Source organism: Astatotilapia calliptera, chromosome 20 (assembly GCF_900246225.1).
Source record: "Astatotilapia calliptera chromosome 20, fAstCal1.2, whole genome shotgun sequence".
NCBI classification, from domain to species: Eukaryota; Metazoa; Chordata; class Actinopteri; order Cichliformes; family Cichlidae; genus Astatotilapia; species Astatotilapia calliptera.
The window spans coordinates 29,391,318-29,413,045 of NC_039321.1; the positions used below are offsets into that span (position 1 = coordinate 29,391,318).

The following is a 21,728-nucleotide window of genomic DNA, read 5'->3' on the forward strand; positions in this document are numbered from 1 at the left end:
GCGATAAACACTTTCGAAATAAACGTGCTTAACCTCAGATGACTGTGTTGTTCTTTTTTCAGACCTGCTGTTAAGGAGAATAGCTCTTCAACAGAAAAATAGCTTCTCAAAGATCTTTTTCGGCAACAATTGGGAAGCTTCAAACATATTAAACACACTTCTGGCGTGGGTAGAACTCATTTAAGGGACAGCTTGTGTAGTGAAAGTCTGAAATGTGCAGAAAAAAGTTTTAAGGGCTTTATTCTTTGAGAGAAGGAGTGAGGTGATTAATGATGAACGTGTGTGTCTTTTGTTTTGCTGTCTGGACAGATGGAGCGACGGCCTCTCTTAACTTGAACTTGGACTTCCGACGAGACGCGTCAAACTGTGGATTTATTTTGCCAGCTTTCTCACCGGTCCACCCTCTAGACTGCAGCAGGAACACTAAGCAGTGACTCTTGCAAAACTTGATTTACCACTTAAACAGTGGTAAATCAAAGATTTGGCATATACAAAAGAATATTTTATCAACAACGGCGCACATAAAGGCAAAACTTGGACAAAATTTGGGCCTGCAGTGTTGGACGAGATAAGACTTAGTAACGTGTTGGTGTCATGTGTCGTTATAAAAGTAAATATCAAATCAAATAATGCATTGCAGAAGTTAAAATAAAAACCTTAAGTCTATAGTGGCAGTACTCATTTTGTGATGAGTTTAAGAGATAATTGCGCAAGGCTACGCTAAACTGCCTTTATCCACGTCAGGAAGCCTAATATACAGCAAGATATGTGTCTAAAATCATAAATTGTTGTGTCACTACACCAACCACCTTATCAGATCTATTTATCCGTCTGTTTTTGTGGTGATGCTGGTGTAGCTTGTCATCTGAATTGTGCGAAATTCTACAAATGTTTGCGGCTTACATGCTCCCCATTAAATCGGTGCTGTATTCCTGACGAATTTATTGCATTTCAGAAATACACTTTGCATTGCAACTTGATGACCTGCACAATTTCTTATTCTCGAATTTTGTAAAAGACCCTGTTATCAGTTCAGTGCAGTGAACGAATGATGAACAATGGACAATGTAATAAGAATATGATAAGTACACTTTTAAAAAAAGGTTGTAAAGCCTGCGTTGTATTTTGTAAATCCATCTGGCCTAGCTGGAGCGGTGGTCTGCCAGCCATACCCTCTGTTCTGTGGGCGCGGCTCTGCTTGGCCTCCTTTAGTTTGCGGTTAGTCCACGGCCATGCTCTCATAGTCTACCTGCTTTGGGTGAAATTAAAAGAGTCAAATCTGAAGTAAATTACGCCTAATGTATATGTATGTGTATGTAGTCCTTTTCATGCAGCGTGTTTGAAAGAGTCATAACATACAGCCACTCTCTACACTGTGCTATCCCTGACGCGTAAAATGGCCAAACCTGTCGGTGATTATCCTGAAGATGACCAACTTCAAGCTAAACGTACTAATTTTCAAACGTCCGCCATATTTTGTTACTTGGCTTTGCAGTAGTTTACATCTTTAACCTTAAGTTGGTAAGAGTCTATTTAAGAAAGTATTAGTGGTTTGAATCTAAAGGGCTGGGACACTCCCTGCACCGTATTGTCTAAACTCAATACACTTGTGTCTTCTGTTCACTGTGTGCTGTTTCACGAATACTAAATGTAATTTAAGTTTGCCTGGCAAACATGTCTTCCTACCACTGAAATTAGACTACGATTTTGCAGTAGATTTATCTCCTGAAAACGTATAGGCGACTGCCACGTAGTTTACATTAGATTGGGGTCACAAATGCCTTATCCAGGTTCGGCTGCTAGTATCGGCTGCTCATCCTTATGCGGCAAGACACAGAAAATGCAACAACCAGGCTAATTTGTTGACCTAGGTTCTAGCAAACTAAAAGCTGTACCCTGATCTATTTACGCATTGCGTTTAAATTAACATTTTTTGTTACTGTCTTGAAAATTCATTCTTTGTCACGCACCAAGCACTGCACCGCCTAGTTATATATTTCAGACCTTGGCAAAAATCACATGCTGCCCTATGCCCTGACAGTTGGCATAGAAAGTCAGTGATGATGGCTTCTATGCTTACGAACTCTTCTGATCGTAAATTAAATGCAGCTCGGAGAGGAAAACACCAGATTGAGATGCTGTTTTAGTTTTGTAGGAATGCTTTCATGACAGGAAAGCATTGTCCTGCTTCCAGAACAATAGTTCACCTTCACACACACATGCGATTCCTAGGAGGAGGAGAAGTGCTGTATTTTTCAGATGAAAATGTTGCACGAACAAAGATTAATGCAAGCATGGAAGTACATGTTGCGACTCAAGCAGTAACGTGTGACTTACACGATGCTTTCAAGTTAATATGAGCCTCAGTTTCCTGTCATGTTTATGTATCACAATCCAGTTTGGGTCCAATTGCTTCGTCCATATACAGTATACTTAAAGCCGCTAAAAGTCTCCATGGGCTCCTTACTATATTGCGCACATCTATTTGGTTTTTTGGTTTGTCTACGTGTGGTTTTCAGTTGAATTACCAGTGATTTTAACTTCATTATAACATTGGTTCAGCCTGCAGCTGATTGCAAACTCTTAAATATATCCAAGGATTTGCATCATAATGAAACTGTTAAGATACTATTTCATAGATAGATGAAAAATAATTCACTTAGGCTTAGCTTTAGGTGGAAATGTTAATTTGTCTCTACCTCAAAAGATTAATTTGTAGGTTATGATGGCAGTGTCATTATTATTTGAATAAGATATGGGCCTGCGGGAAATGGGATTGGGTTGAATGGGGCTGTACAATAACACACTACAGCCTTGTACTGCAGAGTCAAAATGGCGCTCGGTGCATGATGTAAACGCATATTCTTCTGGCTTAATAGCCATCGGCTAAGTCTTGTGCATATGCAGTGAGTTGACAGCGGAAGCTGCAGGTAGGGAGCCGTTGTATGAGGATGGAAGGTTCCCCTCCCCCACAAACCAATGCACCAGACAGGCGCTCTCCCCGCCTGACAGGGCCTGTCTGGCAGGACGTGATGTCTGGTTGTCAATGTATTTACTGCAAGGCATCATTGCTGGTGGTCAGGATAGTCGTTTCTATTAACACTTCCTCCGCTTTCGCAGTGAAGAGTATTTGATTCATCCTTGCAGATCATTCTAAGTTTTTAAACAAAAGTTTTAATATTTAAGATGGATGAATGTTTGTAAAATTACATGTTTTTTTTTATTTTCTGGTCGAAGTTCCCATAAACCGAATAAGGAGAAGTATCCAGAACCTCTCTAAAATACTTTGCTTAAAACTGAGCAGTGAGAGTTTTTCACTATTGTCTCTGACTGCAAATGTATTTGCGTAATTTATTTAGTCATTTATTTTTTTGTAGTTTGGTTAATACCCCTTCAAGCATCGCGACTTTGATTGAAAGCGTTTCCTTCTTTCTTGTCATTATACGCAAATTTAAGAACTATAATATGCGGTGACAAAAAAAGTAAACCCACTTAGGCGAATGAATTTTAGTCTGATTTCCCAGCATAAGAGACAAGTTTGCGTACTTACCCAGAGCAACTCATTTGAACCCTAAACTCAAGTTCAGGGTTCAGTGTGGGCAAGAAAATAGCAATCTTCATTTTACAATTAATTATTTATAAATCTCGCTGTGAATGGGTAGTTCGGATGATATTAATTTGAATTTTTAAATACAATGTGAAACTTGGGCATGCGGAAACTTGCGGGAAATATTTATAAGAATCTGTGTATCTTAAGCAGGTTGAGGGTTAATGAAAGATAATGAATTCTGAAGTTCACGTTAACATATTTTCTGTGGGGCTAATTAAACACTATAGCTAACATGGAGTTACTGGTATCTTTGCTACTTTTCCTTAAACGCCTACATACTATCCAATCTATATATTTTTTTTGCTTTTTTCCCTCTCCTAACCATAAACGTGATAGTCATAATACTTACTTCTACTTACAAAGGGTTAAAGAAGGCAAATTCAATAGTTACCCGTATATTTAAGATGTTAATCTGTTGTGATAATGTAGTGTAGTCTAGTTTTTCAGAAATGATTGATAAAATCAGAAACGGACATTTCCAGTCTACTTTAGAGAAATGTACAGGTCAGATTAACACGTGATTTATATATTTGTATACGAAAAAAGATAGTGGATTGCAATTTTCCTTCTCTTTTTTTTTGGCTTTGCTTTGTTTAATGTTAAACTATCAGGCTGCCTATTTGACCAACGCTACATCATCAGTCTGGAGGAACTGTTTCTACAATCAGCAAGAAATATGCACTTGCATCTGTTATAGTAGACAGCATTGATTAAAAATACTAACAATTAAAGAAGATTTTTAATATACGGTCATTAATAATAAAAAGGAGCTAAATTCTTAGTTTGGAAGGTGCCGGTTTTCTGCCGCGCAAATGTTGTCAAATTCCTGATTTTCAAGCAGAAACTAAATAGTATTTGGAATTCTCTCCCCCTCTTCGCACATAGCAAATATTTTAGAGTAAGGGTCTCCAAATAACTTCTAGTTTGCTGCATACTTCAGTGTGAAGTTCATTCTTGCCTGTCTAGACTCTGATTACGACCTTGTTTGTCTGCGTTTTTTTACCTTGACCTTGGACTTCCGTGCAGCTGCCGCTTGGATGAGCTTTTCGCAGTTGTAATTTCCTTGAGACAAAAGAGCTAAAGTCTCCGTCCGAGGAACAACAGGGGTCCGGCTTCCCCAGTGCTGTTTGCAAATGCGCAACGGTTGCTCGATTATTCCTAAGACAACTCAGAAGAGCAAAAATGTTGATAAACTATCCGCCCTATACAGGGTAGCTTGTAGCCTGCTTTATGAGTGACTCATGGAACAGGCATTACAAAAAGCCTTTATGGATTCACTGTGGGCCTAGCCTATCGGCCATATTTGAAACTTGAAAATACAGTAAAGTTTTATATATTAGCTCAGAAGTAATTTTTGAAATGCAGAACAGAAGAAAGTGTGTGTGCGTGCGTGTGTGTGTGTGTGTGTGTGTGTGTGTGTGTGTGTGTGTGTGTGTGTGTGTGTGGGGGGGGGGGGGGTATAGAACCTGGTGGTAATAAGAAGAACTAAAACTTTTTGAATAGTCTTACAAATCTAAAGGAAGACGCAGATAAAACAACAGAGGAAGAGTTGTTGGAAGAAATAGGTCCGCATATCTATCATGGAGTATAATTAAATAAGCTCTTTAGCCAAAATACAGTCCAGCTCAAAGCGGCCCTTGTTCTTATTTTCCCCTGGTAGCGTCAGCATCCACTTATAGAGTATGAATGAAGTGCACAGTGAAACGGAAACATCACATGAATTCGCTTAATGGTGACTTTGATTGTCTTCTTGTCGTTGAAACTCACTTTGGGCCTGAGAGTGAATCTTTAAACTAAATATATCCTTACTTAAACATATAACGGATTAAACTCTATAAAAACTAAACGCTATCAGTCAGTATGGGCAATTACGGCATTTATATATTTAAATACCAAAACACTGTTCGCTTATTTTGTAATGACGGCGTCTTACCTGCTATGACTTTCATCTCGTCCTGTGGCGGCTGGTACTGCGGTGCAGTGACTGTCATTCAGCACATTCACGGTTGATAATCCTAAAACTCAGCCTGGTAGGTCTGCATCACATACACACGGCGCGCACACACCCGGCCAACCTGTAGATACTTACTTAATTAAGAACAATATGCTGCAAAAAATAATTACCTCATTCTAAAAAATAACTAAATAAAAGAAAAGAAATACATAAAATGAAATATTATAGTTTTCACAATATCAACATCTTAAATGTAATATTAGTAACATCCTGATTATTCCCTGCTGCAAAAAAACAAAACAAAACAGAATTTCTTCATTATATTGATGTGCGAATTAGTAGAAGATACGGATCTAAATGCGCACTTCTAGGAAGGAGCCTTGATAAGAGGTTTGAATATGCATATATAGTGTCATATACCTAAGACCAGTGTGCGATAATAAAGATTAAGTTGACTACATAATTAAGATTCCATATTACATTATCGTTCTGTAATATTATATATTTTTATATTTCAAACAAAACCCCAGACGCAACATATCCACCACAAAGTAATGGACAGAGATAAGAGTTTGTGTCATATGAAGCTGAAAGTACTATTCACAAATGTAAATACAAATATTTTATTTTAATTTTTTCTTTGCACAATGTTATATGCCCTGGCATCTTCAGAAATCGGCTAAACTTCACAGGTTGCTTTCGTTTGCTCCAGATCGTGAACGTATCCAAACTCCCCTTTAAGGGTGTGGGTCTAGGTGATTTAAGCCAATGATATGACTCGGTGTTCTGCAGGAAAAACGGTGACACTTGAGGCAGTGGGTCTTTAAAGGGCTGCTCTGCTCCTGCTCACAAGCTCAATCTCGTAGGACTTGTTAGCGTATCACGTGCCAGATTCTTAATGAAGTGGACACACAAGAGCACTATGTGCGCATGCGCTCGGTGTAAACTGTAGTTGGAAATGAGGTGTCCGTCTTGGAGTAGTCGACTTTTAAAAAGCATCGGCAGCCCGTGATATGACGACTTCGCTAGTTCTGCATCCACGCTGGGCGGACACCTTGATGTACGTTTATGAAAAAAGCCCGAATGAAAACAACCAGAATAAAAGCCAAACAATGGAGGGACTGAGCGGTAATTGCCCTGCGACCCACTGCAGGGACCTGATGTCGCACCCCGCGCTGGGACGACATTCTGGCACCATAGCGACCCACCAGGGCTCCGTCTACTCGGATATTTCCTCCACAGACACTGGCCGACAGTGTCCCGCTTCTCAAACATCATCAAGTGCATCTTTGAGTTACGGTTATCCCTTTGGAAACCCATATTACGGCTGCAGATTATCTCACTCGCACAACGTGAACTTGCAGCAGAAGCCTTGCTCGTACCATCCCGCAGAGAAATATGCCGAGCCCAGCACAGCGCTGCCTACGGAAGAGCTGTCTACCAGGGCGAAAGAGTTTGCCTTCTACCCGAGTTTCGCCAGCTCGTATCAGGCTGTTCCCGGATATCTCGACGTGTCGGTGGTGCCCAGTATCAGTGCCCACCCTGAACCGCGCCACGACGCCTTGATTCCCATGGAGGGCTACCAGCACTGGGCTCTCCCTAATAGCTGGGATGGCTACAAAGAGCCAACACAACCAACTCATATTTGGAAATCACCTTTCCCAGGTATGGAAAAGTATAATGATTTTTAAAGTGTTCCGGCAGATTGGAATTTCTGTAGTAGTCCAGCTGCTTGCAGCATTTTAATACGCATTAGGGCTATTAAAAAGCAGGCAGATAGTTTACTTTGCTTTCGTACTGTGGTCATCTAATTTTATTGTGTTAAAGTCTCCGTATCAACTTACCAATGAGCCACGGGAAACTAAATCTGATGAAAAAACACACAACTGTAAATTCCCATGTCTGTCATCACGTGTAATTTTCCTGCATCTCTCATTTTATGCGGAGATATTCATATGGTTTGAAGTTCAACAAATCCCCATGCATTTCTTTGAAATATGCATAAATTGAAAGTAAATTGGAATTCCACGTTAAGGTGGGTTTTCTGGAGCCCATCCTTTCTGAGTATTTGCTTTTGACAGTCATCTGATGACAATAGTTAAGTTTCGTCACGTAGAACAGAGAGGAACAGCACTGCATACCTTTGCCCCTTGTATGACAATATAGTGGCTTAGCTAGCCTGCTGCGTTTGGATGGTGCCAATAAATCTTAGCGCCCCCGTGGTGCGTCTTTTGCATATATTAGGATTCATTTATAACATTTGCATTACATACAGATCTTTGCATCATGTCGTATAAATGGTTCAAAAAGACGGACAGGCTCACCTTTTACGTTGTTTGCCATCACACAGCATGCCTCATATCAATAGCATGCGCCAGTATGCACTTTACAGAGTGTTTAGGCTACTTTGTTTAGCTTATGACTTTATTATCTTTTTGAAATCTGTAGCTATTTTTAATTTCTGGTAGGGACCCCATTGCTTTTTAAATGTTATAAATGTTACAAGAGCAAGCCACGCAAGCACGGGCACGCAGACAGTTACGCGCGTACACATGTACGAACACACAAGTGCGCGCTGCCTTTCTGTGCTGTTTCAGCCACACACACAGACTGACGTCCTCTCACGCGCATCAACTGATTTTCTTGCAACTAAAAACACATGCAGTGACTCTCATATCCAGTCAGTTATCCTCAATTTAATGACAAGATATAACTGAATGCTTGAGGACAGTGAGTCAAATAATAGGACATAGCTTTAAAATCCTTTAGCTTAAATAATGTGGATTTCCCCCAATTTCATGTTTAAACAAGAATAGTGTATCGTAACAATCTCTTGCTGCCAATTATAGGGGGCGAAAAACTGCATGTATTACAGTTTGCCAGTATTTGTGTTAAGATTGCCATGCTTGTCCTGTCATGTTTTTGCACGGCTGTTTTTCATTTAGCTTTACTCTTGAAGAAAGAGACTAGTCACAAAAGTTAGGTTAACTTAAAAAAAAAAAGAACTACGGGGAATTAACAAAAAAAAGTGAATAGAGTATAAAAAAGAAAATTGCTTTATATTATGAATAAAACTAGAATCTTTCAAGAAAGCCTTTAAAGAAAAGTATAAAATATGTTAAACATGTATAACTTTATTGTAAGAATTAAAAACTTAAAGTTGCCAGCTGTCTTCAAGGTAGATGCCAGATTGTGATTCCTGTGTCTTACTGGTGACTGGTGTGTGGCACACACAACCGGACCAAATATAATTACACTTATCAGTCTTACCCCACAGCTTGATTACATGTCAATGGGAGATTCGTTTAAGATAACAATAACCGCAGTTACGTTGGTCCACAGATTATCAGTGAGATCAGATAAAGTGTTAGTATGAACCATAACTGTCACTTGATATTGAAAGATCATTTACAACAACTGGAAGTTATTCAGTCACCTCTCCACATGTCAGGTGCAGCACACCAGAGATTCTGACTTCCAGAAAATTTTAACTCTGTAGCCCATTCCCGTCACCACACACACACACACACACACACACACACACACACACACACACACACACACACACACACACACACACACACACACACACACACACACACACACTCAAAGAGATTGTATTTTCCTATTTTCACTCCAGTAGAGTCCATCCAAATTTGACCGGCCTTGTCAAACGCAGCATTGCTGGTTTTGTGAAATGAAACATTGTGCTATTTTGCACAGCGACTAATATTTTCCTGGAACTGTTCCTATTTTCTTGCAGATGTTGTGCCATTGCAGCCTGAGGTCAGCAGTTATCGTCGAGGGCGTAAAAAGCGTGTCCCTTACACCAAAATCCAGCTCAAGGAACTGGAGAAAGAGTATGCAGCGAGCAAGTTCATCACCAAAGACAAGAGAAGGCGGATCTCGGCCGCCACCAACCTTTCAGAGCGTCAAGTCACCATCTGGTTCCAAAACCGACGAGTCAAGGAGAAGAAATTTGTCAGTAAATCCAAGAACAGTCATATGCACACCACTTGAATGGATGAGCGACTTTCTTGAAACTGCAAGTCACACTTTCCCAATCATCTTGCCATATATTTACCTCTTCCAATCGTAGTTGAAGAAATTTCTTTTGTATTTTTAATTTAAGTTCCATCATCAACTCCACCGACCACGCAACCAAGGTCTCCGATTTCAATTTAGAGATAATGCTCTAAAAACTGTGAAAATATAAAAATTCACTTCACATTTTGTTTTATAGGAATGTACATATATAAATATATAATATTTAAAACGATATTAGTATTTCAAAGACAAGTATTGTGTGTTTCTTTTCCTGTTTCCTTTTTCTAAGATTTCAAAAGGACTGATGATATTTCAATACTTGCAACTGATCAAAACAGAGGACACGGTTTAATGTCATTTTTGAACTGTAGTCGCCGCATGGACAATGGTTGCGGTGGCGAAAAGACATGCTGAACTTGAGACTTTATCGTCTTCAACAAAAGACTTTCGGAAGAAAGAATAATTTTCTAAATAAAAAAAGGAAAAAGAAAGAAAAAGAAAAAAAATGTTACATCTGAATTTCAAAAGCTATGTGTGTGGGATATGTAAAGCCTGGGGTAAAACAAAGGCTGCTATGTCGTTAATCTGTACAGTGCAATGCCTTTCTTATTTAATTCATATTATCTAGTATGGCGGAAATGTAAACTGGAATATCCCCCAAACCTGTATTTTTTCCTTTTATCAGTGAAGGATTCTGTCATGCAACCGGAATGATTGTAAACCATTAAAGTCAGTGAGTATTACACATAAATGCACAATCGTTTCTATCTTGTTTTGACTTCGTTGGTGTAACATTGGAGATGATCACACGCCTTGTACGACGCCTGTAATTTCTACTTTGGTGCAGTATGTGAACTGTTTTGTGGTGTTGAATTACGTACTGATAACGTGTTTCATAAATAAATGATGATTATGAAAATGCTCAAATATCCAAGTCAATCAGCCACCCTCCTCGCAGCATTTCCTTTCGTTTCAAGTTACACCGGTGCTACTAAGTAGCAGAGACCCAGACCTCTATCGCTTTTCCTCTACAACATCCCAGCAACGGATGGGCGAGTCCAGATTTTTATTTCGCACAATACTCGATTAAGAATAACTGGGCAACCTGGAGTCATCTTGTTGGCAAGCAGGGATGATACAGTGATTAGTCACGATTAGTGCGCAACAAGGCATACTGGCACTTGCAAAGTCAGAAAAACATAAATGAATAACTATGCTGGAATTTACTTCTTTCTTCCACAGAGAACTACAATGTTGAGACTTACAGGACCCGTTTATTTACATAGATCAGCTTTGAGAAACGGAGAAATGTGCTCATGAAGTTTGTACCGCAAAATTCCACCGCAATTTCCATCAAAGTTAAAGGCAGTGCATTTTTTTCTGTTATTTAGCATTCGTTCAAGTTTCAGAATAACTGGCATTCAGCGAATCAAATGGCTTATCTACCCGCTCTCACGCGAACATTTAGCGGGTTATTATTTTCAATCCTTATTATTTTCCATCCACAGGTACAAAAGTGTTTTGTTGTGGGTCTAACGGAAACGTAAAAACCGGCAACCTTTAAGAGGGCAAGAAACATTGTCTTAATTAGACACCATCTGTACTGAGAGTATTTATTCAGAACATATTTTGCTGATTAATATTTTCCAACATACTGACAAAACCTGAGTAGATTTAAAAGGCAAAGCATTTGCTTTGGTAAATGTAGTTTTAGTCCTTCGCTGGATTCGGTGTACAGGCTCGAGCCTGCTGTAATTGCAGTACGGAGTTGTTCCAGGTAAACCTATACACAGGTTGCAGTTGTATTTAAGTTGAGAAGCCATTTCACCCAGCCACACACACACACACACACACACACACACACACACACACACACACACACACACACACACACACACACACACACACGGTCTATCTGCGTCTTAATAGTAGGTCAATTACGCACTGACGCTAAAAACACAATTCCCCACCAAGGCAACATTATGCAACAAGTCTGTGTGGTTTTGTTTATGTACATGTTTTTTATGTGTTTAAAGAGAAGGTTTTGTTGTATTTTACACGCATCCACTTGTTTCACATGCAGACTTTAGTCATGAATTTCTCAAAGGTAAGTTAGGCTAGGCTACTTGTGCAACAGGAAATGACGGGAGAAGAATAATACGCGGACATAAACGGTTAGACACGAGTGTCCTGAGAATAATTGAAGATGCGGTCAGTTTATTTTAAGCTCCTGGTGACTAGCCCACATCAAGTCTGTGATTAAATGTTTTATCTGAATTAAAACCCAGGTATATGACTCTTCGTGTGAGATGTAAAGCGTGAAAACGGTTTCTGTGCCTTTCTTTAGTCTTAGCATTTTACGTCTGAGGCCTTTCATATTAAATCTAACGTTAAAGCTAATCCCTAAAAAAACAAACAAACAAATCCAACCGAATTGATCATTAGTCTAAGTTTTGCTGTGCACTTTCATTTCTTTATGTGCCAATTTCTGGCGCGCTGTGTCAGACTTGAGGCTCTAAGCCGCCAGATTTCAACTTTTGTTCGTTCGTTTCCTGGATTTTCAGTCCCTGTAGAAAGTTCTGGCTCCTCTAATTTACCCTTGACCATGACTATGCAGTCACTTTGACCTTGACATCACAGCGGATTGTGAATAATAAATAGGGGGTTGGACACCACTGCTGACGGTTTGTTTGTAGGCAAACAAGGTGTTATTTCCCAGTCTAGACAGACGGGCTTAATGACATGCCATAAATACATAAAAAGGGGAAGTGTAGCGATATCCTCTGACCTGCGACTCTGACCATCTCTAAGAGCGGTGCATTAACATTTTGACTCAGTTGTTTTTTTCTTTTCTTTCACCCCCCCTCTTTTTTAAGAAGTCATCTAAAAGTACTTGTTCTAGCCCGTACCTCCCAAACCACCAATGGTTTCATGCACTCATCATGAGGTGTGTGTGTTATTGACCACGGAGGACAGGTAGAACTTTTGACGCCTCACACCAACATCAGTAACCCTCAGCAAGCAGCCATACTGCCTACACAGCAAGAGGAAATAATTATACGACGTCGCCCACAATAAAACAATTAAAGGTACGGCTGTTTTCTTCCTAATATGGCAGTAGGCCTACATGGACTTTGTTTTAGGACATTTTGTAGCTTTCAAAAAAAAGTACACTGAAAAAACAAAAGTAAGGAAGAATATGCTGTGACAAGCATAACCTTAATTTTTAAATGTGGTTTATTTCTGTCGATGAGCTACACTTCGTACAGCGACGACGTGAACGTTTTCATATGTAAAAATGCACAGCTGTTTATATGTATTTTGTTTCAGAACAAAAGTATGCGCTACGTATTTTTTCTTTAGCTGTGTATTTAAAGTCCGACCAGTAATTTGCCACATAAATTGGCTAATCTACACCAGCAAAATGCAGTGAAACGAGCGGAAAATGCGCTTTAAAACATACGCGTATATAATGCTGTAACAACCATGTTTTTAAAGCGTTTTACATATACATATATGAAGAACGAGAAATGGTACAGTACATAAACTCATGTGTAAATGTATCAGCGTCGCAATAAGCTACACGGTTCCCCTTTTTTCATCTGCTCAGTTTTAGGCCCAAATCGACATCTATGCCAAATATGTTAAATAGCCAGATTAGTAGTTTATGTGCCAAACGGGGAATTATGCAGCATATTAAACCATACAAAACTGCTTCAAAACTAAAAGAAAAAAGTAGCCCTTGCGTTTTGCTGTATGTGGAGGTGTGAAAGCAGCAGGCCACCGTCAGCTATGAAAAAGGGGGCTGATAACCTCTGGTGGTGACCAGAGGAAAATATCAGGAAGTGTTGCAACAGCATTTTTCTTAATGTGTTTTCGTTCATGTCTAGTTTTAGCGCCTGGTTGACATTTTTTCCAGTGCTTTTGACAATATTTGCGGAACACGGAGCTTACCTTTGTTTCATTTTGTCCAATTATTTTAAAGTAAAAAAGATTTTTAAAAAAGGAAAGTTTTCTGTCAGCATTTAAAGTTGAAGCCTGACGTTTAAAGCTGACAGAATGCCATTTTTATCTTAGTTATTTTGCAAGGGCACTGCTGTCTGAATTAAGCCTTATATTATACCATCAGTGCAAAATTATTTGATGTCTGTAAATGTGTTATTTGATGTATTCTAGGCATAATATGCTCGATCAATGTAAGACGCAGAAGGCTACCGAGACTTTCAGCGTTTAGTTGTTTTATTTATTTATGCATTTATTTGTTGACCTCACTGGAAAAAAAGGCGACTTCATATTTTTTAAAAGTTGCACACTGTTCAAACATGTTACAAGTGAATTAAATCTTGCTAGGCATACAAGCCAAGTTTTGTTCGAAAATTCATACTCTAATAGTCATAAACAGCCCTAGTTAATTAACACTTTATAGTCAAATTTTTTGATTAAACATTTTACTATACAGGCGCACAGGATACTAAAGTTGTCAAGTTTGGATTAAAAATTAATCCAGCTAATAAAATAAAGAAATCAAAGAAAAAATATTCTTGTCTAACATTTTTTGACAGTTTCTTTCGATACAGCTGAGCACAAAGTGACGGTCAGGTTCAGATATTGATTTCTATAAAGTGAAGCTTTACTATTGATCCTTAGTTTGCGTATTTTAATTTTTTAATTTTTAATTTTTACACAACAATTTCCGGGTTAAATTATAATGAATACGTATTCTATTTGGGTTGTTTTTTAGCTTCCTTAATTTGAAATTCAAAATAATAATAATATCATTTTCCCTCGGAATGATATGCGCTGTTCTTAGAGATATAAGTAGCAGAATTCGTATTTTATCAAAAGAATGCATATAGTTATTTTTGCAAGAAAACCGCATAAAACATAGTGTGTTGCTGTAAACAAACAAACAAACAAACAAACAAACAAACAAACCAAAAAAGCTCTTCCAAAACATTTAATCTAAAACGTTACCACTTTGTGGTTCCTTATACTTCCCTTGGTGGTTCGTTTTTCTTGAAGGAGGCTTTTAAGGGGTTGCACATAGCTATAACTGTGGCAACCTGCCTGCCGAGAATCAAAGAGAGAAAAGGGGAAGAAAAGCCCTTTGTTTAGGCTATTGCCCTGTCTGGACAGGGACCAGGGGATTGCACGAGACTGTTTTCAATATCGAGCAGACAGTGTACTAGACAGTGACCTTGACAGTGCTATATGCTTTAAGTTCTTTATTTTAAATAATAGATTTTCGTTATGCTAGAGCACAAGGCCTATAGCCCACGGTCACATATGACATCATCGTCGAGCTAAAGATGCACAGAACAGACGTGCAGTTGTTTGCACGTGAAATCCGGATCTGTGGGATACTTTGGATCAGAGGCGTGGAGAGACGAGGCAAGGAGGCGCAACACATGGCCTCTTTCTCCGAGGTAAAGTGGCGACTTAAGCCTGCACATTACTTAACGCATGGACGTCGGGGACATTTTGTTGTAAACATCACACTGTGCTGTTTTGCTTTTGTCAACTGTTATAATAACATGAGAAGCTGTGAAGTGATAGCGAGGCACCCAAATGCTTTTCATAAGACCGAGGCCTAAGATATTATACTGGATTGATGTTGTGCTGCATTGCGAGACTCCCTAACTAGATGCAAGAATGTGCAGTGATAGGAGAGGCAGTGAGACCAAGGGAGAGAGATAAACCCCGACAGATCCCCAAGAGCTTCTCCAGTTTAAACATTTGATATTTGTTCTTTCTATTTAAGGCTAGAGCGAGGCCCGGTGCCTTTCGGTTAGATTGGATACATGGTCACAAGTTACGGACACAGCTATCAGATATCGGCTGACTTGCAAATCGTTCCCAAACCAGTGTTTAGGTGAATGCTAATGTTCTCACATAACACCTCATTGGCAAATTTCTAATTGGCAACTAGCGACATTCAGCACGCATGTGCAGGCTTCTGTAAGCCGGCGCATTTCTGTTAATGCATAAATTCATAGTGCTGCTGTCAATAAATAAAGGGAATATTAATGTATTTTATATTTGGACCTTTACAACAGATTTTCTTTTCTTGGTGCTATGTTAACAAGGCTGATATTTTTACATTTGTTTTTAATAAGCAACATGGAATTCGGTGCATTATCAAATATACGGATTATATATCTTTAAATTTAATGGAGATATCAACTCTCACAATACATACTGCAGTTTGCTGAACCTCATATCTATTCCTTTATTTTAATGGAGTATTAAAGTTCAACATCAAGTTCATCCCACCTTGTGTCGTGAACTTGAGTAGGCTGACGATGACATAAGTGGGCTATGTTATAGCTATGATTTTTTTTTTTAAATATATGTCGTCGGACTTTTTAAACCACCTTGATTGAAATAAGCGGAGACTGGATTATGACAACTTTAGTAATTATATAAATTGATTTTTGGTAGTGGTGGTGGTAGCAAAATTTGAATTTGCAGGGCGATTGCAATAAACTGTTGCTGGACTCGTATAATACTGAAAGAGTTTAAACGACTGTGCAGTCTTCTTAGATTTATTTATTTATTTTCAAGAATAAGAAGCCTGTGTATCCTTGAGGGGAATGCAAAAGCCATGGATCACTTATAAGAATATGTACGAGGATTATGGTCATTTGATGACCACGGACCACATTAGAAATAGTTGGGCCAGGTGTTTGCAGAATACCTAAATCACATGCATATGATAGTGATTTTTTTAATTATTATTTTTGAAAGAAACTGCACTTTGGCGGACTCTGAAAAGTTTGCGTGTGTGTGTGCGTGCGTAAACAGAGCGCTTTTGTCAGAAAATAGGATGACGGTATCACAGAATATCTCATATTTGTTCAGTGTCTTCCGAGCTGCATCCACAAATCAACTAATTAGTGCGTTATAAAGCAGAGAGACTCTCGGCTGATTGAATCAGCTAAGGGCCCTCTGATATCTTGTAAAATTCATATAAAAGAATTGTGAGAGGTATAACAATCCCACCAGAGTTTGGCTGCGAACGTTTATTGGTGGTATCTGTTAAAGTTGTTCATGTGAGGTGTACTAGAGAATATTATGTGAAATATACCCTCTTAAAGTAACCTTGTAGAATATCGTCCTCCTTTACAGAGCCAGTGGCTTCAACCTGCTGACCCCGTTACTGTAAATATGAGTAGAGTGCGGCAATGAGCATCAGTCTTTTCTTAAAACAAGCTTGTAAAATTGGGACATCACAGCTTTATATGACACGGAATTCGACCATAATTTGCTAGAAAACAAGATGTCATATGCACCCTCTCCTTCAAGAAAAAATAGTTTTCATAAGAAATAGTATTTAAAAAACTTTTGCCAGCTTATAAAGATATTAAACGAGGCCATGGACAGTTCCACGAGTGTAAAAGGAGAAACAGTCTGGGCTCCTTTTGGACGCGGCGTTGCTCGAGTGAGCAAAAACAAGATTCTACATTTTTAATAAAAGGTTTATAGTATTTTTAAAAAGCATATAAACCTCAGTAATACAGAAGTTAATGTTTTGTTTTGTCTGAGATGGACCAAGTGGGTGGTACCATGTGTAGCAGAACTTAGCCTGGACACGTGGTCTGAGAATGACCAATCAGGCGCTCCTCCAGGTTTAACTACGTTAAATGTCAGATTGCAATAAACTAGAAGCTGTTGGTCGGGCCCGCGGAAATGGGCGAGCATAATCTCCTTAATCCAGGGTTTGTGGGACCTTTGGTAAACATCCACACTGGAGACACATTTTACTTTCCGAATTTTAGAGCCTCAGGGGGACAACTGGCGGGGCTACCGTCTCTCTCGTACCCGAGAAGGGACAACGTTTGCTCCCTCCCGTGGAATCCTTCGGAGCCGTGCAATGGATACTCTCAATCCTACTTTAGCAGCCCCGTGTCTATTAACCCTTCCTTCAATCGGTCGTGTGAAATTACCAGACCAGAGGAAGGCAAATGCTATTACAACAATGGCAACGGGAATAGGGAGACCTGTTCAGGTGGCAGCAGTCTCAAACGAGAGGATAGGGCGAGAGACACATCATCCCTAGCATCTGACCACGGGATGCACAGTGGAATTGGCAGCACGGCTGCCTTTTCTAAATACGATTATGGGACCGAGCAGCTAACGCAAGACCCGCCATCCTGTCAGTCAATGGAGTCCGATTCCAGCTCCTCTCTGCTCAACGAGGGCAGCAAGCCTTCATCCAGCGACACACAGACCCTGGTGTCACCGGGAAGCCATTCCAGCAACATAGCCGCAGGCGGAGGTGAGCGTATTTTGTTTTTAACCACAGTTCTCACAATCGCACCTTCACATTATTTATAAGAAAGAACAGGCTGCGCACAGCGTACATTTACCGTATTAAACCGTCATTAGAGCTCGTTATCTTGATGCACAACATGCAGCTTAGGTTAGCCTGCAGGGTACTTGCGTGGTGTGCAAACGCCACTAGGGGTTGCCCTAAAATACTCCATGCGCCATGTGTGTGTGTACAGTTAGCGATAACCCCCAACAATCCATATCACAAGCAGCGTTTGAGTAAACAATTCAGTTCCGCCTTCTATTTTTTATAGCTCAGGCGAGGTTCTGTTACTTAGACATATAAACGGTTGACTTTGGTCTATTTTGTTCGCACTCACACAGATCAGTGCAGTGATTTAAAGAAGTGAGTCGCTTTGGTTGACTGCATCGAATAGAGACAGTTTTCTTTTTAATGACTCGTAAACCGAATTAATCTCTGTCGCTGTAGACTCAGGAGTCATTTAATATGCTTTGAAAGTCGCAAATAAGTACGGGGTATTTGCAAGCACGGCTCAATTACCACGTTAATGCTGCTTTAACTGCAACAATAAAACTTCCTGTGACACAAACCGCGGTATATTGGTGGGCTCCATAAAGGTGGCTGATTTTTTTTATACGTGGGGAACAAAAATGAAACGAAACTGGACAAGTCCTGATTTACAAATATTGGGATTTGAGTCAGAGACCAAAACAAATTCGTGGTACATGTGCAGGGAATGACAGCTTCCAGGGGCATTCGTTTTCTCAGTTTAAGATAAAGCACAAGCCCCACATCATGGATGTTTAGCAAATCACATCAGCTTACTCCAGCTAAACCAAAATAATACATTTATTTACATATACACATATTTAGAAAAGCGCCTTATCACAATGCTATTTAACAGGTTTGCTCTAACATGGCGCATTGCATACTGACTTAACTAGAGAGGCAACTTGACTTGGACAGCTGTACCCCAGTAGGTTCCCCATAACCTTGGAGGTGACCGTGATTTTGCAACCGTGGTGACTAATCCACTGTGTGCTCCCCTCCTCTCCCCTCTTCTCCAGGTGCCCCGTGGTACCCGATGCACACTCGGACCAGAAAGAAGCGCAAACCTTATTCCAAGCTTCAGCTGGCTGAGTTAGAAGGTGAATTTATGCTGAACGAATTCATCACCAGGCAGCGGCGGAGGGAACTCTCCGATCGTCTGAACCTCAGTGACCAACAAGTCAAGATCTGGTTCCAGAACCGCAGGATGAAGAAGAAGAGACTCATGCTGAGGGAGCAAGCTTTGGCCTACTTTTAGAGATGCGGCAGAAGGTGAATCGATAGGCAGTAAAAAAGAAAAAGAAAAAAAAAGAGAAGAAAAAGCCAAGCCTTCTACGCTCCCTTAGGTCTTCTTTTAGTGCATGCAACCATCTACCCATCTTTTACATTGCAAGCATTTATTACCCTACTTTATTTCTAATATTTTTATATCAAAGGTGCGGGTTGCAAAAACCCTAAACAAGCCGCTGCCTGGCATCCAAAGCTATACACGTCAGTGAGTCTTCACGTTTTGGTATAATCGCACAGAAGAAGCTGTGAGAATGTGTTTGTGTGCGTGTGTTTTACTTTATCCCGATCTGTCATGACATTAGTGTACGGCCTAAATGTGTCTTTAGTGTAACATCTTTTCGGTTGACACATAGTCACGACATCAGGATTGTTACCGTTTTAGTCAGAGAAAATAAGGCGGGAGAGTCGGCGAGCCCTCGAAATAGGCCTAAAAATAATACTGAAGTCAGACAGGGAAGCCTGACTGGGGCGAATCAGTGCAAAAAGAAATGTCTGAAGTTATGAAGTGATAAAGAAGAATCTCGGTTTCGGTCGCCTTTACCTCCACATGCCATACTTTGTTAGGCAAGAGGAACAACGCCTTTATCTTGTCTCCATAGTTTTCGCCACGTTTATGGGCACGTTCACGGTCACGGGCGGCAGATCTGGAAGTCTGGGAGTCTGCGTGAGGAGGCGAGAACTAAAACCGCAGTGTAATTCATATCAATGTTTTTATGACTGCGCATTGAAAATTGATTGCCATGACTTTGTTCATGTGCAAATAGATTTCTGAAGGTATTTTCCTCTTTCACCCCTACTTTTATTGCTTTTTTACGTGTCTTAACATCAACCACTGAATCCTGCATGGGTTGCGTTTCTTTCGTTTAGTGAGGTCACCGTTAGAAAACGGGTTTGAGCTGCTATAAAAAGTTTAAGTCCAGACTGTACCAGTCAAAAAAAGTGTATTTTACAATGAACTAGCGAGGACCTGTAATGGAAAGATTGAACAGTACTACACAACTGTGTTCAAGGCCAACTCGGTTACAGCGAGGGACCCGCCTAAACTCGCAACAGCGGGAGAATAAGTTGTTTTTTGGGGAAAGCGCATTTCAGAAACTCGGTGCTTATGATTTTTTTAAATCAATATGTAGAATTAAAAAAAATGTAATCATAGGCTTATGTGTGTGCTCCCTTAATTCAGAGTGAATGCAGTGCATTATCCGTCATGTACAACGAGTAAGCTATAGCAGTGAAATGTTCTCAGCATGTTATTGATGTGAAATAATCATAAGTCATGTTCTGCAGGATACTTTTTCTGTAGGTGACTTTTATATTTTTTCTTCCAAACAAATGCCAACAAACTAAAACTTTTTGGACTCAAACGTCTTCAAAGAATGTATTAGTATTATTATTATTATTATTAGAATTATTATTACTAGAATTATTATTAGAGAGGGAGGACGGTCTATTAGACCTATTAATGTACTTGCTTTTTGCAATGTGCTCAGTGTTGCCCCTTTCTTTACCCTGTACTTGTGTACAACTTTGTTCAATGAAATGACATATGTTGGTATTTGCATCCTATTTGAGGAGGCCTTATCGCTATGTAATAGGCTAGTGCTTTATGTTATTGACCGTCTTGTAACAATATCGCATTCCATAGGCTATAGCCTATTTGTGGTTGTAAGGGCTGGAAATGTAGGCCAAAAGTGTATAGTGTCAAGAATGGTAAGAAATGGTATGTAAGGTTTGTTTAATTTTTTAAAATTTTACAAATGTTTTTATTTTTTTAATATTATTATCATCATCATCATTATTATTATTATTATTGTTTTACCATTCATGACATTTAAAAAAACGACGTTTCAATGTAGTAGTTGTTTATTATCGTTATTTTATGTCACTCCGATTGCATTCCTTTCTTTGCGCTTGTAAGGATTGCTACGTTGTCTTGTAAAAGTAATAATGATATGAATGTATATGCGTAAGGTCTTCAATAAAACACAGTATTGAAAAGGTTACTGGTATTAGCCTGTTATTATGTTGCTTATCTGAATTTTCTGCTTCAACACCAATGATAACTGTGGGGATTATTTTATTGGACGTGACCTGTAACACGGTTTAAAAGCTACACGCGTCCACCACACTGAAATAAAGATTTGAACATTAATAGGACATTTGAAAGCATTTGAAAGAGTGTTTTGTTGGCACATTAATTACACATGCTGTGAAACGTAAGAAAATAGAGCCCACACAGGGGGAGCTTTTTATTTTATTTATTTATTTATTTATTTTATTGTTGCCGCAACAGATGCAAAGGTAGGTTATAGACAAATAGGTAAAAATGCAAAATTGCATCCAGGTGCATATTTTAAACTAACACTGAATATTGTGTTTATAAAGCCTGGGACACAACAACAACTACAAAACACCTAGACTGGTTTAAAGTAAAATTCCCTTTTCCGTCCTTGTGGTTTCTCTTGAAGTTCGACCTAATCAATGTCACT

The 21,728-nt window shown here is 39.4% G+C and overlaps 2 protein-coding genes across 2 annotated transcripts; both read left to right on the forward strand.

Moving 5' to 3' along the window:
* The first annotated feature begins 6,421 nt into the window (after nt 1-6,421).
* On the forward strand, nt 6,422-10,555 carry hoxc13a (homeobox C13a). The gene is made up of 2 exons (XM_026154185.1): nt 6,422-7,229; nt 9,328-10,555. Exons 1-2 carry the CDS (start codon nt 6,578-6,580, stop codon nt 9,582-9,584), a joined length of 909 nt encoding a protein of 302 aa, XP_026009970.1. The 5' UTR covers nt 6,422-6,577; the 3' UTR covers nt 9,585-10,555.
* Nucleotides 10,556-17,232: 6,677 nt separating this feature from the next.
* On the forward strand, nt 17,233-21,019 carry hoxc12a (homeobox C12a). Its single transcript, XM_026154910.1, has 2 exons — nt 17,233-17,889; nt 18,972-21,019. Exons 1-2 carry the CDS (start codon nt 17,301-17,303, stop codon nt 19,208-19,210), a joined length of 828 nt encoding a protein of 275 aa, XP_026010695.1. The 5' UTR covers nt 17,233-17,300; the 3' UTR covers nt 19,211-21,019.
* Nucleotides 21,020-21,728: the final 709 nt, after the last annotated feature.

Coding starts and splice junctions, on each gene's coding strand:
- hoxc12a (XM_026154910.1), top strand. CDS start 17,301: ATGGGCGAGCATAATCTCCTTAATCCAGGGTTTGTGGGACCTTTGGTA. Junction 17,890..18,971: donor CAACATAGCCGCAGGCGGAG/GTGAGCGTATTT, acceptor CCTCTTCTCCAG/GTGCCCCGTGGTACCCGATG.
- hoxc13a (XM_026154185.1), top strand. CDS start 6,578: ATGACGACTTCGCTAGTTCTGCATCCACGCTGGGCGGACACCTTGATG. Junction 7,230..9,327: donor TTGGAAATCACCTTTCCCAG/GTATGGAAAAGT, acceptor ATTTTCTTGCAG/ATGTTGTGCCATTGCAGCCT.